At 33.0% G+C, this 14,845-nt stretch overlaps 1 protein-coding gene across 1 annotated transcript in view; it reads left to right on the top strand.

Annotated features, from left to right (window-relative positions):
* The window catches only part of PTPRQ (protein tyrosine phosphatase receptor type Q), a 332,616-nt gene that overhangs the window by 232,665 nt on the left and 85,106 nt on the right, over positions 1-14,845 (top strand). Inside the window, exons 25-29 of the mRNA XM_007953173.1 lie at positions 924-1,110; positions 4,007-4,251; positions 7,458-7,524; positions 11,429-11,587; positions 12,336-12,558. Coding sequence (XP_007951364.1) covers positions 924-1,110; positions 4,007-4,251; positions 7,458-7,524; positions 11,429-11,587; positions 12,336-12,558 — 881 coding nt within the window. The remainder of the gene's footprint in view (positions 1-923; positions 1,111-4,006; positions 4,252-7,457; positions 7,525-11,428; positions 11,588-12,335; positions 12,559-14,845) is intronic.

Raw genomic sequence — 14,845 nt, 5'->3', positions numbered from 1 at the left:
TATATATATATATATAATAAACACATTATATAGCTATATAACACATTATATAATATGCTATATATCAAATCAACCAAACCCACTGTCATAGAGTCAATTCCGACTCATAGCGACCTGATAGTTCAGAGTCAAATTCCCCATAGGGTTTCCAAGGCTGTAAATATTTATGGAAGCAGACTGCCTCATCTTTCTTTCACAGAGCAGCTGGTGAGTTCAAACTGCTGATGTTTTGGTTAGCAGCTAAATGGTTTAACTACTGCGCCACCAGAGCTCTTTGTGTTATATATATACATTACATATAACATTAAATATATTATATACATAATGTATATGTATATATACACACTCTTATACATACATACATATAACTTGAATTACATTATAAAACATGTTTCCTAGTGTGGGTCAAAAAAGTTTGAAAATCTTTGTGTCAGCTATTTCATTCCTATTCCATCTAAACCTTAAAGAAACACTACAAATATGTGTTATTGTACATACACAGAGAGTAAGATACAGAGAGCGTAAGAGATTTGTGATATACCACAGGAGCTATTAAGTGGTCAAGCTGGAATTTGAACTGTGGATTGTTGGATATCAAAACCTATATTCTTTCTTCTTCAAAACATTGGAGTAAAAATAGATTTTTGCTGATTTCAGAGATGTTTTTGATTGATCATTTGCTTTGATTGATGGTGGTTGGTTGATTATTTTTTTCTTTTATTTTCAATTGATATAATAAGTGTTACAAAAGTAACACTTTAGATTTCCCAGGGCAGTGTGACTATAAACAAGACAAAAAACAACAGCAACAAAAAAATTAACTTAGAAATTTTGGCAAGATAAATATACTTCATGAAGCTTTGTATTCTCTTTTGATGTTTTCAAGTGCTGCTTCCTTAATTGTTAGCTATTTTTTCCTATAGGTAGATAGTGATGAATTTAATATTTCCTTCATCAAGTCAAATGAAGAAAATAAAACCATAGAAATTAATGATTTAAAAATATTCACAAGATACTCTGTGGTGATCACTGCATTTACGGGAAACATTAGTGTTGCATATGCAGAAGGGAAGTCAAGTGATGAAGTAATTGTTACCACTTTAGAATCAGGTAAGGTGTGTTTTTCATGATAGCTGCAAATTCATTGAGTGTAAGCTGTCTTTCTTACAGTTTCTCATCCTCTGCCCTCTAAAATTCAAGGATATACTGCAATTGACTAAAGCAAAAACTTTATATTTACATTTTTAAGGCAAAGTGGAATTATGTAAAATATCCAGTCCTTGTGAGTACAGAAATGAAACAGCTTATAATATGGTACCCAATGTACTTTTTTTTTACAGTTACTAAACTGCTCAATATTGTGAACAAGATTATTTTTACAACTGTCTATAATCCATAATACTTCATCCAAAATTCGGTTCTAATTATTTCTGTCCCATATTTATTTGCAAATTAAGAATACTCTATTATTAAATCATTTGGAGCTCAAAATTAGAATCCAAGACACTTTCACCATCTCTGTTTTTGACTTAGTCAAGTGACATTTACTATGTTATCTATTTAATGAATATCAGAACCCATGCAGATTTCCTCAAGTTCTTACAAACAGGGTCTGAGTGAGTAATAAGCTTGTAACCAGTGAGAATTAAATGTGGAAAGTCACCCTCCCAGAACGCGCTTGCCCTGTCCTCCTTCAGACTCCTGATGCTCTTTGCCACCAGATATATCATTGGGAAAAGCAGATGAAGGGATATGTTGCTGTAGTTTATTACTATCGTAAGGTAAGTATAGAAGGTGAAAATAGTTTAGAGCTAGTTCATTTCACTACAAAATATTCTTTTTCATTTTGTGTATAAGATTATCGTTCTAAATTAAAAGGCACAGTTTATCTTCAGCATGCTAAATCCCACTATTTTTCTGTATTGGTGCCACACGTTAACCGTAACCCCAATTATCTAGTTTCCTCACCTTTGGTTTTCCTGTGCTTCTGACCATCATTCTGTCTTTTCACACACGTACCATTAAAGCACTGATTTTAATGTGCCCCCTCTCCCAAGGATGTTGTCATTTAATATTTTTTTACTGAATCCATAAGAGTGGAATTTTAGATGTAGAACTAAAGATACTTGTGGGATTGGAAGTTCTATCCAGTATTCAGAGGATCCTTTCACTTATTACACTTTAATTCTAAGATTATTTTTTAAGAAGCATGTTTTATAAAAAGAAATTATATTTATGTCTATCATAAAAATGTGTAACATCAAATGGAAAAATATATCTGTTGAACCAATTTAAGTTCTATTTTAGGTATGTATTTTTATACTTAAAATGTAATATTTGACACAATAGCATGTTTATTTATTTTCTCACTGTTATTTATTTACTTATTTTTTTGTTTTGCTTGCTATAGGGTACTAGCTAAAATATGCCTTCAAGATAATAAACCCTGAGCATCTGAACTATTGACAACCAAATATTAACAGCCTTCTTCATGGAAATTCTTTACTTAGTATGGTAGAATACATGCATTTCAATTTGATCAAATTGATATATTCAGTCAATCATTCACACATATGAAGACCACTGATTATGTAATATAGCAAAAGCTATCTTTGATATTCATAAAATTATGTATGATATCATTTTAATGATAAATTATTGATACTTAGTCATGCTGTTAGGCTAATTTTATTCATCAAAAATAAACTGGAGTATCTAGAACATATGAAGAACTCTCAAAACTCAACATAAAAAATCTATTAGAAAATAGATAAAAGATGTGAAAAGACATCTCACCAAAGAGGAGCTGTAGTTGTCAAATAAGCACATAAGAAGATTAATTTTCAACATCATTGGTGATTAGGTAAATGAAAACCACAGAGATATCACTATGCATTTATTATAAAAGATTAAAACAAATTTAAAGTGATAACACTAAATGCTGGAAAAGATGCAGAGAGATCACCTATATTGAGATCTCATACATTGCTGATGTGAATGGAAAATGGTACAGCCACCTGGGGAATACTTTGCTATTTTCTTAAGAAACCAAACATGCACTAACCACATGACATAGCAATCACAGTTTGGGGACATTTATTACAGAGAAATGAAAACACACACAAACACCTGCACACTAATGTTCATAGTAGCTTTATTCATAACAGTAGAAAACTAGAAATAACACAAATGTCCTTCAAAGATTAAACAAGCTCTACAGCGTCAATACAATGGATCACTACTCGGCAATAAAAGTGCATCGATTATTGATACATACAGCAGTTTTTGTTATGTTACAGGATCATTATGCTAATGCCATTCTCAAAATGACAGAACTGTATAGATGGGTAATAGATTAGTGGTTGCAGAGAGGCAGGGGAGTACAAATGAAAAGGGGGCAGCCCAAGGGTGTTTCTGTGTGAAACTGATGAAGCAGTTTTGCATCGTTTGTCTTGTTTGCATCTTGTTTATATAGGAATCTATACAGGGGATAAAATTATATAGAACTACATACACATACACACAAACTAGTAAAAATAGTGAAAGCTGAATAAGGCCTGTAGTCCAATTAAGAATATTGTATCTAGATCTAGTTCCTAGTTTGATAGTATACTGCAGTTACAAAGGTGGCACAAATGGGTGAAGCTGGGTGAAATTACTTGACTGTATGTACTATTTTTACAACATCCTGTGGGTCTTTGTTATTTCAAAATAAAGAAAAGCTCAAAAAGCTATAAAAATATATTCCATATAAAATAAATGGGTGGACAAAGCAATATAAATAAATAAGTGAGCAAAGTGGATCACCATTATGTTTTCTATGGCTATGTACACATCAATGATTCTATGATAAATTAACCTTTTTGCTTATTTCTAGTAATGTATATGGTTTAAATAATATGTATAATACTCTTCTTAAAAACAGAAATTTGAAGCAAAGAAATTTTATCAAGAACAAAAAGAATGCAAATTTTTAAAATAGTAATTGATAAATATTTTATTTTAGCCCCCAAGGACCCACCTAATAACATGACATTTCAGAAGATACCAGATGAAGTTACAAAATTTCAGCTAACATTTCTTCCTCCATCTCAACCTAATGGGAATATCCAAGTATATCAAGCTTTGGTTTATCGAGAAGATGATCCTACTGCTGTCCAGATTCACAATCTCAGTATTATCCAGAAAACTGACACATCTGTCATTGCAATGTTAGAGGGACTAAAAGGTGGACATACATACAATATCAGTGTAAGCAGTCATAGATTTTATTTGTCTAAATAACAAAGTCCATTTACAAACATGGCTGTTAAAAATTTTGCATTTATATACTTCTATACTTTTCTGGGTTACAACATACCAACAGAAACTAGATATGAGAAATCTAACTGCCTGTTTCTTATTATAATACAGCAAAATCTACTAAAATATGTAGAGAACCAATAAGTTCTCACAATAATTGGAATTATAGAAATAAAGGGAAAAGGAAATACATGCTAAAAATAAAAGAGCAGAGATATTTAAGGAGAAAATTCTACCTAAAGAAAAATTGTTTATGTGTGATTATTAATGAAAAATGGAAAAGCAATTTCCAAAGACCAAAAAGAGAGATAACAATTTAAGTGTCTGAAATTCACATGAATTGTACACAACTATTACTAAAAGCTAATAGCAGTTTAATTCTAAAGTATCCATTTTACAACATAAATGTGTGAGTTAATACACACTGAGACACACACAGACACACAGAATGTTTCTTCTTTTCCCATTTTTGTATTATATTGAATTATATCGTTCAGAAACAATTCAACCTAAGCCAGAGTTTCAAACTGTTTCGAAAAACATCCAGACATTGCTGAGGAAAACAAGGGCAGCATATGCGTTGCATAGCAACCAAATCTCTTGTGGCAGATTTTGACCCAAGAAGAAAACAGGCAACTGTGCTCTGCTCAAAAATGGCAGCCAATATGCCTTCAAAGTGGCACGGTCAAGGGCACCATGATTAAGTGCTCAGCTGCTAACAGCAGATTGGTAATTCTAACCCATCTGGCAGCTCCAGAGATAGATGCCACCTAACAACAACGTAGGAAGATAAAATACAGTTAGGTAGATAATTTTTTTTTTTCTTTCCTCTCCTCACTAATCCATCTGGCTGAGATTCTTGTTGCATCTCTCATTAAATGGCTGCGATTGTGAAAGATCTTGTAGAGGCAGTGTGGTGGTTATGGTTAAGAGAATGTACTGGCCTGGGTTCAAACCCTGCCTCTGCTATTTTCTGTTTTTCTAGACATTTTCTTCAAATCTGTGTCTCTGTTTCCTTATCTGAAAAAAATGGGCATAAGAGTAGTAACTTTATTTATATTTTAGAAGATTGAATGTTTATACTTAGAGTAGATAGTATATATATATATAAATACATATATATAGGTTGTTGTTGTTGTTGTTATGTGCCGCCGAGTCGGCCCCGACTCATAGCGACCCCTCCTTGGGTTTCCGAGGCAGTATCACTACGGAAGTAGGATTGCCCAACCTTCCTTCCGAGGAGTGGCTGGTGGGTTTGAACCGCCAGCCTTCTGGTTAGCAGTCAAGTGCTTTAGCCACTATGCTACCAGAGCTCCTTATATATAGGTAGATAGATTAATTTCAACTATTGCTAGTAAAAGGGAATGGAACTCTGGTGGTGCAGTGTCTAAGGCATTTGACTGCTAACCAGGAAATTGGTGGTTCAAACCCAGCAGCCATTCTGTGGAAGGATCTACTTCCAGAAAGATTTACTGTCTTGGAGACCCAATGGGGGTCATTATGACTCAGAATTGACTCTATGGCTGTGGGTTTGGTTTTTGAGTTTTAGTAAAAGAGAAAATAGGAAAGAAACAAAACACAGTGCAGCTCATTTTTGATTTAAAGAGAAAAATAAATCCTCTAACTGGTTATTCATAAAGTGTAATATGCAGCATCCTTAACACCTGGATACATGTTAGAAATGTATATGTAACAGTCCCAGCCCCAGAAACACTGAATTAGAATCTGCAAGTCTATGTTCCCAAATGACTTCATTGTACACTGCAGTTTGAAAAGTTTTTCCCAACTTTTTCACTTATTGTGTCACTTAAATGTTAGCTTGTACAAAGAAATAAAAGTATGAAGCACACCATAACATTGCTTTTCATTCTGAATACTTCCTTTTTAAAAATTTGTATGTTCCAATAAATATTTCATTCATACATTTTTATATTTTATATGATTTATTTACTATAACTAACATATTCATATTATCATAATTTTAATCTAATAAAATGTTTGCGAAGTAAGTATAGTGTGAAATATTAGTGCTATGAACCATTAATGTATAAAACAGATTAATTGACCCCTGTAAACATATTATATTCTGGATGATGTTCACCAAGTACAACCAAAATTGGCCAAGAACATGGTCTTTATTTTATATAACAAGATAAAGTGATTTTATAAAAGAAAATGCTGTGTCTCTAGCTTTCTAAACACAAAGTTAATTGAAAGTATTCTCATTTGTGTAAATCATGCTCTGTAAATACAAACAGAAATGTTTTATGGGTATATGCTGTGTTCTGCAGATTATAGCATTGGGAACCTTGGGGCAGGGGTGAAGAAGGGCATGAAGGCCAACTCTCAGAGGGATGATTTAATACAGGAAAACCAGGAGGCTGAAGGAATAGGATTTCATCTCGGAGAAGAAAAAAACAGGTCCTTAAATATGGATTTAAAGAAAATCAGAATTACCTAGCTACAGAGAGAAGGAGCAGGTGTTTGAGTAGATTAGGAGAGAGTGTAGATATAGTGGCCTTTCCGTTCTGTTCAGCCTGTGAGTTCAACTGAAGACACAGTTCTTTCTTGATCTCTGTGAGAGGTCTATTTAGGTCACTCAGCCTTTGTTCTTGGGGCTTAGTATCAGAACATCAGTTTTAAGAAATACATTATTTTTTTTTTACAATTATATATAATTATATATATCTCTGGTAGCATAGTGCCTACAGCACTTGACTGCTAACCAGAAGGCTTGCAGTTCAAACCCACCAGCCACTCCTCAGAAAGAAGTTTGGACAATCTACTTCTGTAGTGATACTGCCTCGGAAACCCAAAGAGGGGGTCGCTATGAGTTGGGTCTGACTCAATGGCACATAGCAACAACAACAACGTATATAATGTATATATATATATATATATATATAATGTAAAAATATATCTATATATATATTTATACATTATATATACATATACACACACACACAAAGAAAGAATTAAGTGACTGCATATATATTTGTATATATATATATATGTATATATGTATATATACATGTAATTAATAGACTACATGCAATTATTTTTAAACTGTGGTCATTTATAAAATTACATAAAACCATATTATATTACACATAATCAACAATTTGAAAGAGTAACACAAGGTTTCTTTGTTCTAGGTTTATGCAATCAATAGTGCTGGAGCAGGGCCAAAGGTTCAGATGAGAATAACCATGGATATTAAAGGTACATATATGAGCTTCCTGCCTGTGAATATTGTCCTAATCAAATAGTAATTATTATTTTGATTGCATATTAGCATATTATATTTTAAATGATACATATGCATATAATAAGCATGTATTAAGTAATAATATATATGCTTTCTAAGGCTACAATTTAAATGTGTAAATAATATTGCAGATTATCATGTTAAACAAAAAGAACACCCACTTGCTATATATCTCATAACTCTTTTCCTCTAAATGTAAACTTTCCCAACACATATTTTATGTTATTTAAAGTTTTTTAAATTTTCATTGACAGAAAACTTATTATTTAAATCACCTATAAGTAGACCTGACTAGTTCTAATTAGATTCTTTGACTCAATCTTTGTCTTAGAAGTCAGATTCTTAAATTAGATTTAATTTAAAAATAAATTTAATTAATTAATTTAAACTTAGATTGTGTTTATTGAATTCCCACCATATATTCATTGTTATGATTCTGACTATATATTAAATCTATCCAATTCATTATTATGATAGCTACTTTTAGTAGAAGATATAAGTAAAATTCAGACTCTCCCTCATCTTTGAAAAAAGAAAAATGACTAAGAGAAATTTAAGGTCATTCTGCCCTTCAAGGTGCTTTGTCTTCCTGAGACTGAAAAGAAGCAAATGATTATGCCATCTCTCTAAAAATGCATCGTAAACCACAGAGAAATTTAAATAACGAAGTATGTGGACTTTTGTTAGAATTCCACCAAACGCTTCTCTTTCTAGGACAAAAAAGTGTAAGTTTTCTCAGTCATTGTTAAGGACAGCAGAGCATAGGGATGGAAGGTGCCAGTTTTAGGCTGGTTCTAGGATCACCCTGCCCGAGACTGAATCCTGGTCCAGCCACCTGATAGTTATTTGACTCCGGGAAAGCTTCCCAACCTCTCTAAACCTGTAAAATGGGATTAAAACCAGTACCTACATCACAAGTTGTTATGAGGCTTTAAAGATATAACCTTTGAAAAACCCTTAAGACAGTACCTAGTACTATTAAGAAAAAAAAAATATTCACTGTAAGATGAAACTAATACATTTTGTATTTTCATCAATGGAGAATTGATGTAATTCTAGTGCTATATAAACATCCTATTTATAAGTATTATTATTTTTTTAATTTTAATGGATAAATTATGTACTTTTGAACATATAAATTTGTTATTTTAAAATCGGTTATTTTACAAATGGCTTTATAAGAAGAGCTTTGTTATTTCTTTTGTTATTCAGTGGCAGCCATGTAAGTATGTAAATAGCAATAGATGCATTATATTTATGCTGTGGTAAAACTTCCCATTTTGGGTGCTTTGCTCATTCTGAGGTGAAGAAGATCATTTCTGACCTTCTGCCCCTTAGTAGGGCAGGTAGATTCCTGATCAATCATGTAGAAAAGATATATGAGCAATGGTAGCAGTAGTGGAGTCCTAAAGAAATTCATTTTTCTCTAGTAATATGCATGATTTTGTTAGTGGCATGGAGTACTGAATTCATAGTAGTCTCATTGAATCTGCATTTAATAGACAGTTCAAACTACATGGCAATGTGCAATGCTAGATTCTTCTAGTAGGCAACCTTTGCTTGGGGCCTCCACAGTGGCCTAGCCCAGAGTTTCTGGGTTGTTGTTGTTGTTGTTATGTGCCGTCGAGTCATACCTGACTCATAGCGACCCCTCCTTGGGTTTCCGAGGCAGTATCACTACGGAAGTAGGATTGCCCAACCTTCCTTCCGAGGAGTGGCTGGTGGGTTTGAACCGCCAGCCGTCTGGTTAGCAGGCAAGTGTCTTAGCCACTATGCTACCAGAGCTCCTTGAGTTTCTGGGAGTACCCTGTAATTTGACACTGTTCCTACTGAATCTTCTTCCTTCTCCCCTTTCACAGATACTAGACATGCATCATGGTCTGAAGGCTCTTCCCACCTACCCTATCCCGCTTTATCCTTCACAGGCATTTTCCCCCAATAAACATTTTATATATCTAATCTCATCACAGCCTTTACTTCCCAAAAAAAAGCAAATCAAACTCACTGCCATTGAGTTGTTTCTGACTCATAGCAACCCCCATCAGGCTTCCAAGGCTATAAAGCTTTACAGAAGCAAATCACCCAATCTTCCTTCCATGGAGCAGCTGATGGGTTTGAACCACTGACCTTCTGGTTAGCAGTCAAGTACCTTATTCACTACACCACCAGAGAGGACCCAAAATGACGTATCAAGTGAGATGCTTGAGTTTGAATCTGAAGCTCGGAAAAGAAGAAGCTAAAGTAGCAAGTAGCGTAGCGCCTAAGGCACTTGACTGCTAACCAGAAGGCTGGCAGTTCAAACCCACCAGCCATTTCCCGGAAGGAAAGTTGGGCCACCTACTTCCGTAGTGATATTGCCTCAGAAACTTAAGAAGGGGTCACTATGAGTTGGGTCTGACTTGATGGCACATAACAACAACAACAACCAAGTCAAGAAAATTTTATTTAAATCTTGATATTTCCCTCTGATAACTAACTGTATGACATAGTCCAATTTCTCAGCTATAAAATGAAGATAATATTGGCAATTGTATGGTAGTATTTAGAGGCTTTTAGAAAAAGATTTTATAAATATGGAAATTGAAAAATTTGATTAAGTAACTTGCCAGTGCTCAAAAATTTACTATAAATAGAAATAAGATGAAGTGAAATAAGCAGAGCTTTTACAAAGTATTGATTTTGGAGAAACTTTTATGCATTGATAGTAAAATATATATTATCATTGCACTTTTAGAAACTATTCTATTAAATTATTAACTATTAAAGTTAAAAATACATATATCCTTTATCCCAGAAACCCTGCCCTTGAGAATCTATTTCACTTGTGAGGGGAAAGACATCAGTAAATAAGACTAAACATGCAAGGTGATTATTGTAGCAAATGTTCAAAAACTTGAGAGGTAAATTCCTATCACTAGAGGAATAATTGACTAAATTATGGTGTGGTCATACCATGATTTATAAGATCATTAAAAGAATTAATTAGCACTGCACCTGATATAAAGATTGCACAAGTTACATTCAAGTGAGAAAAGCAAGATGGGTGGGGATAATTATGTATAATGTAGCCCCATTAAAAATTAAAGAGTGATGAATCCATTATTTATGTGTTTTTATATGAATATGTGAATAGGGACAAATACATGGAAGAATATCATCCAATGTTGATTCTGGTGCTAGAATAACTAGAATGAAAGTTGGTGAATTAGCTGACTGAAATAAAAGAAAAGAAAAAGAACTATGCTAAATTGTTAATTTCATGAAATCATATTCATACATTTTTAAAAATTATATGTGAGTGAGATCATATATAATTTAAATTTTTTTTAATATGTTAAGGTGAGTTATATGTCTGAAAGTTACCCCTGGGCCCAGTCTCAAACAAGTCTCAAATAGGTAATTATGCCATTAAAAAAAAGCAGAAAACCAAACTCATTGACATCGAGTCAATTCTGACTCATAGCAACCCCCATTGGGTTTCCAAGGCGATGAATCTTTACAGAAATAGATTGCCCCAGCTTCCTTCTGTGGATTGGGTGCTAACCAGCCTTCTGGTTAGCAGTCCAATGCCTTAGGGACTGCACCATGAGAGTTCCTTAATTATGTCATTAAAACCAGAAACCCAAACCCACTGCTGTCGAGTCAGTTCTGACTCATAGTGATCCCCATTGGGTTTCCAATTAGGAAATAATAATTACTAAATGTTTGCTGTATCAAAAGAAGACCCTGCTTAATTTATTATTTATGCTTGTCATTACTTTGTCAATTACCTATATCAAATGATATTTTTAAATGAACTTTTCTCCTCTTCAGAAACTAAAAATCAATTATAGCCATATATTTTTTCTTTTCTTGTAGCTCCAGCACGACCGAAAACTAAACCAACCCCTATTTATGATGCCACTGGAAAACTGCTTGTTACATCAACAACAATTACAATCAGAATGCCAATATGTTATTATAATGATGATCATGGACCAATCAAAAACATACAAGTGCTAGTGGCAGAAACAGGCGGTATTATTAAATGTCAACTTACCTTGTTAAATTCTGAAGTGTGAATTTAAGAAATTTCAGTTCACAATTAGCAATATAAGGTTGACTCCCAATTATCACAATTCTTGAGCTTAGTAGATTCTCAACATTATCATTAATTATACTAATAAGTTATTTATACCCAAAATATTTCACCATATAAGATAATAAAGAAAAACAAGACAGTTGTTGTTGAGTCAATTCTAAGTCATGGAGACGTGATGTGTGTCAGAATAGAACTGTGTTCCATAGGGATTTCAATGGCTAATTTTGGAAGTGGATTGCCAGGCCTTCCCTCTGAGGCACTTCTAGGTGGACGCATACCACCAACCTTTTGGTTAGAAGCTAAGCACTTAACCATTTCCCCACCCAGATTTTCCACCATATAAGATAAAGGATAGTTAAAATATTTGATTTATATATTTCATATGCTAATAATTTTTTTATTTTGGAAAAATATCAGCGATAATTGAGGGATGTTCCTCCTCTACCTGAGAAAGTCATTCTCTACAATAGGCATTCTCTACAATGCCTACAGATTCATGAGCGATGGGGGAGAATGGAGTTACCTGCCTATATAAGTAGATTAGCAGAATTGTCCATGGTAGTTCATAAAGTAACAGATGTTTTATCCAGATTTCTCTCATACAATTATTGAAACACTCTTTATAATGTGAAAATACATTCATATATTATTTGTAATCATGATTCTCTTATTTTCTGAAAATAGCTCAACATGATGGAAATGTAACAAAGTGGTATGATGCATATTTTAATAAACCAAGGCCATATTTTACAAATGAAGGCTTTCCTAACCCTCCATGTACAGAAGGAAAGACAAAGTTCAGTGGTAATGAAGAAATCTATGTCATTGGTGCTGATAATGCATGCATGATTCCTGGCAATGAAGACAAAACTTGCAATGGCCCTCTGAAGCCAAAAAAGCAATACTTGTAAGTATACTTTATGTTTACCAGGAAGAGTGTTAGCAAGCTAGTTATCAACCCATCTTTCACCCATCCATCTACCTACCTGCTCCTTTCTCCTCCCAATATGCACTGACCATCCATCATTTATCATGATGTATCTTTTAGGCATTAGGAATGCAAAGAGAAGCAAGGCCTTTACATTCCATAAACATTGTCTTTTCAGGCAATCAGGCAAAATTAAAGATAATTATGACCTGGTGTAGTAAGTAACATAGGACATGTGAAAAATATGCCACTAGAACTCATAGGTAGGAGAATTTAATTCCTCCTGTAGAAGGTAAAGTGACTGATTTGTAATATTTTGTGTTTTCTACTCATTATTTTGCCATGAACACTGATGTATAGTATTTTAGAAACTCTATTCTTGTAATTAATGACAATTTCAGTTTATCTCAGACGTAGCAATAACTCTGGTCTTTTACCATCAGACATATAAATAAGGGGTAGGAATCTTTACTGCTCACTTTAATATTTCTCATTTTGTAGACCCTAATAACATAATATATTAAAAATTAATTTAGCAAGAAGTTTAATGAAGCCAAAATATCAGCATTGATTTTTTAATATTTGATTTGTGGTGTTGGTTTTGTTTAGTTATACATAGCAAAACATACACTAATTCAAAATAAATAAAAATTATATAAAACAATCAATGCTGATATTTTGAATCCATTAACTTTTTCCTAAATTAATTACTTTCTCCTGTTGAATTGACTATTCTATTTTGTGTCATAATAGTACAAAATATCTTAACCTTATTTTATTTTTTAAATACAATTTTATCACTTCATTTGAGAAGAGTAGAAGTTATATATGACTGCTAGTTCATTATTAATTTCTTTATAGATGTCATAGGCTGAGTTAGCATTAGAAAAGTGAGAATAAAAAGTTAAACAGTTGAAAAAAGAATTCTATCATTTATTATTAAATTCAATTACTTAGGTGCAAATCCTAGGATATTGTCTGAATTTTAATCATTACACATATGACAGTGGTATGCCACAAAGTTTAATATTTATTCAAGTATTGTTCATTTTATTTATTTTCTTAACAGATTCTTGATGTAATCAATAAAATAATAATTTGAGAGTAATAGGGATTACATTGTTCCCTATAATTTATTAATATGAATTGGCTTTATATTTTTAAATGCCTGTGTGTTTTTGTTGTTTAAATGAGACAAATTTAAGTTGTCACTGAAGATGCTAGAATCACAAAATGATTTTTAAATGTGGCTCTCTTTTGTACCCTTCTTCTATTTCAAAGGTCATAAATACATATGAAAATACAAATTAAGCTCTGAACACATAAATATGAGAAACATCGTTCTTAGTTTGTTTACTACATGTGATCAAAATATGGTCCATATGACCATTCTAAATTTAATTTATTGGCATTTTCAGAAGAGGTCGAGGGACAACAGTTATTATTTCTTATATTTGCAATGTTTGTTAGTGCAATACATTTGTACACAGACATTAAATCATTTTATGTGAGCAACTGTATAAGGTAGATGTGCAATACTTTTAAACTGCTAACTGTCCATGTGTTTGGATAATTTTAAAAGTAGACTTTAATTTTCAGGACAATTTTAGGTTTATGGAGAAACTGCAGAAGTTTCTCATATGCCCCTCTTCCCTATGAGCACTATTTCTCCTTATATTAATATTTTTCATTTCTTTGATACAATTACAATTAATGAACCAATATTGATAAACTATCATCAGTCCAAACAGAGCTCTCGTGGTACAGTGCCAAAGCCATTTGACTCCTGAGTAGAAGGTGGTTCAAATCCACATGCCGCTTCATGGAAGGAAGATAGAATGATCTACTTCCATAAAAATTTACTGCCTCCGAAACCCAATGGGGGTCACTATGAGTCGGAATCGACTCAATAACATTTTTTTTTAATTGTTAGTCCATAGTGTAAATTAAGGTTCATTCTCTGTACTGTAGAGTTCTGTGAAATTAAATGCATAATATCATGCATTCACCATTACGATGTCATACAGAAAAGTTTCACTGCCCTAAAAATGCCCTGTGCTCCATCTAGTCACCTCTCCTTGTTCCTACTGAAACCCTTAGAACCAGTGATCTTTTCACTGTCTCTATTGTTTTGCTATGAGTTGAAATAGACTTAATGGCAGTGAGTTTGGTTTGGCTTGGATTGTTTTACCTTTCCCAGATATTCACAGAGCAATAGTCATATAGTATGTAGCTTTTTTAGACTATTCTTTTTTTTTTTTTTTTT

This window comes from Orycteropus afer, unplaced genomic scaffold, assembly GCF_000298275.1.
Source record: "Orycteropus afer afer isolate SDZICR_OR568_19922 unplaced genomic scaffold, OryAfe1.0 scaffold00375, whole genome shotgun sequence".
NCBI classification, from domain to species: domain Eukaryota; kingdom Metazoa; phylum Chordata; class Mammalia; order Tubulidentata; family Orycteropodidae; genus Orycteropus; species Orycteropus afer.
Note: the sequence above shows the minus strand (reverse complement) of the source record. Positions and strands in the feature narration are given on the sequence as shown.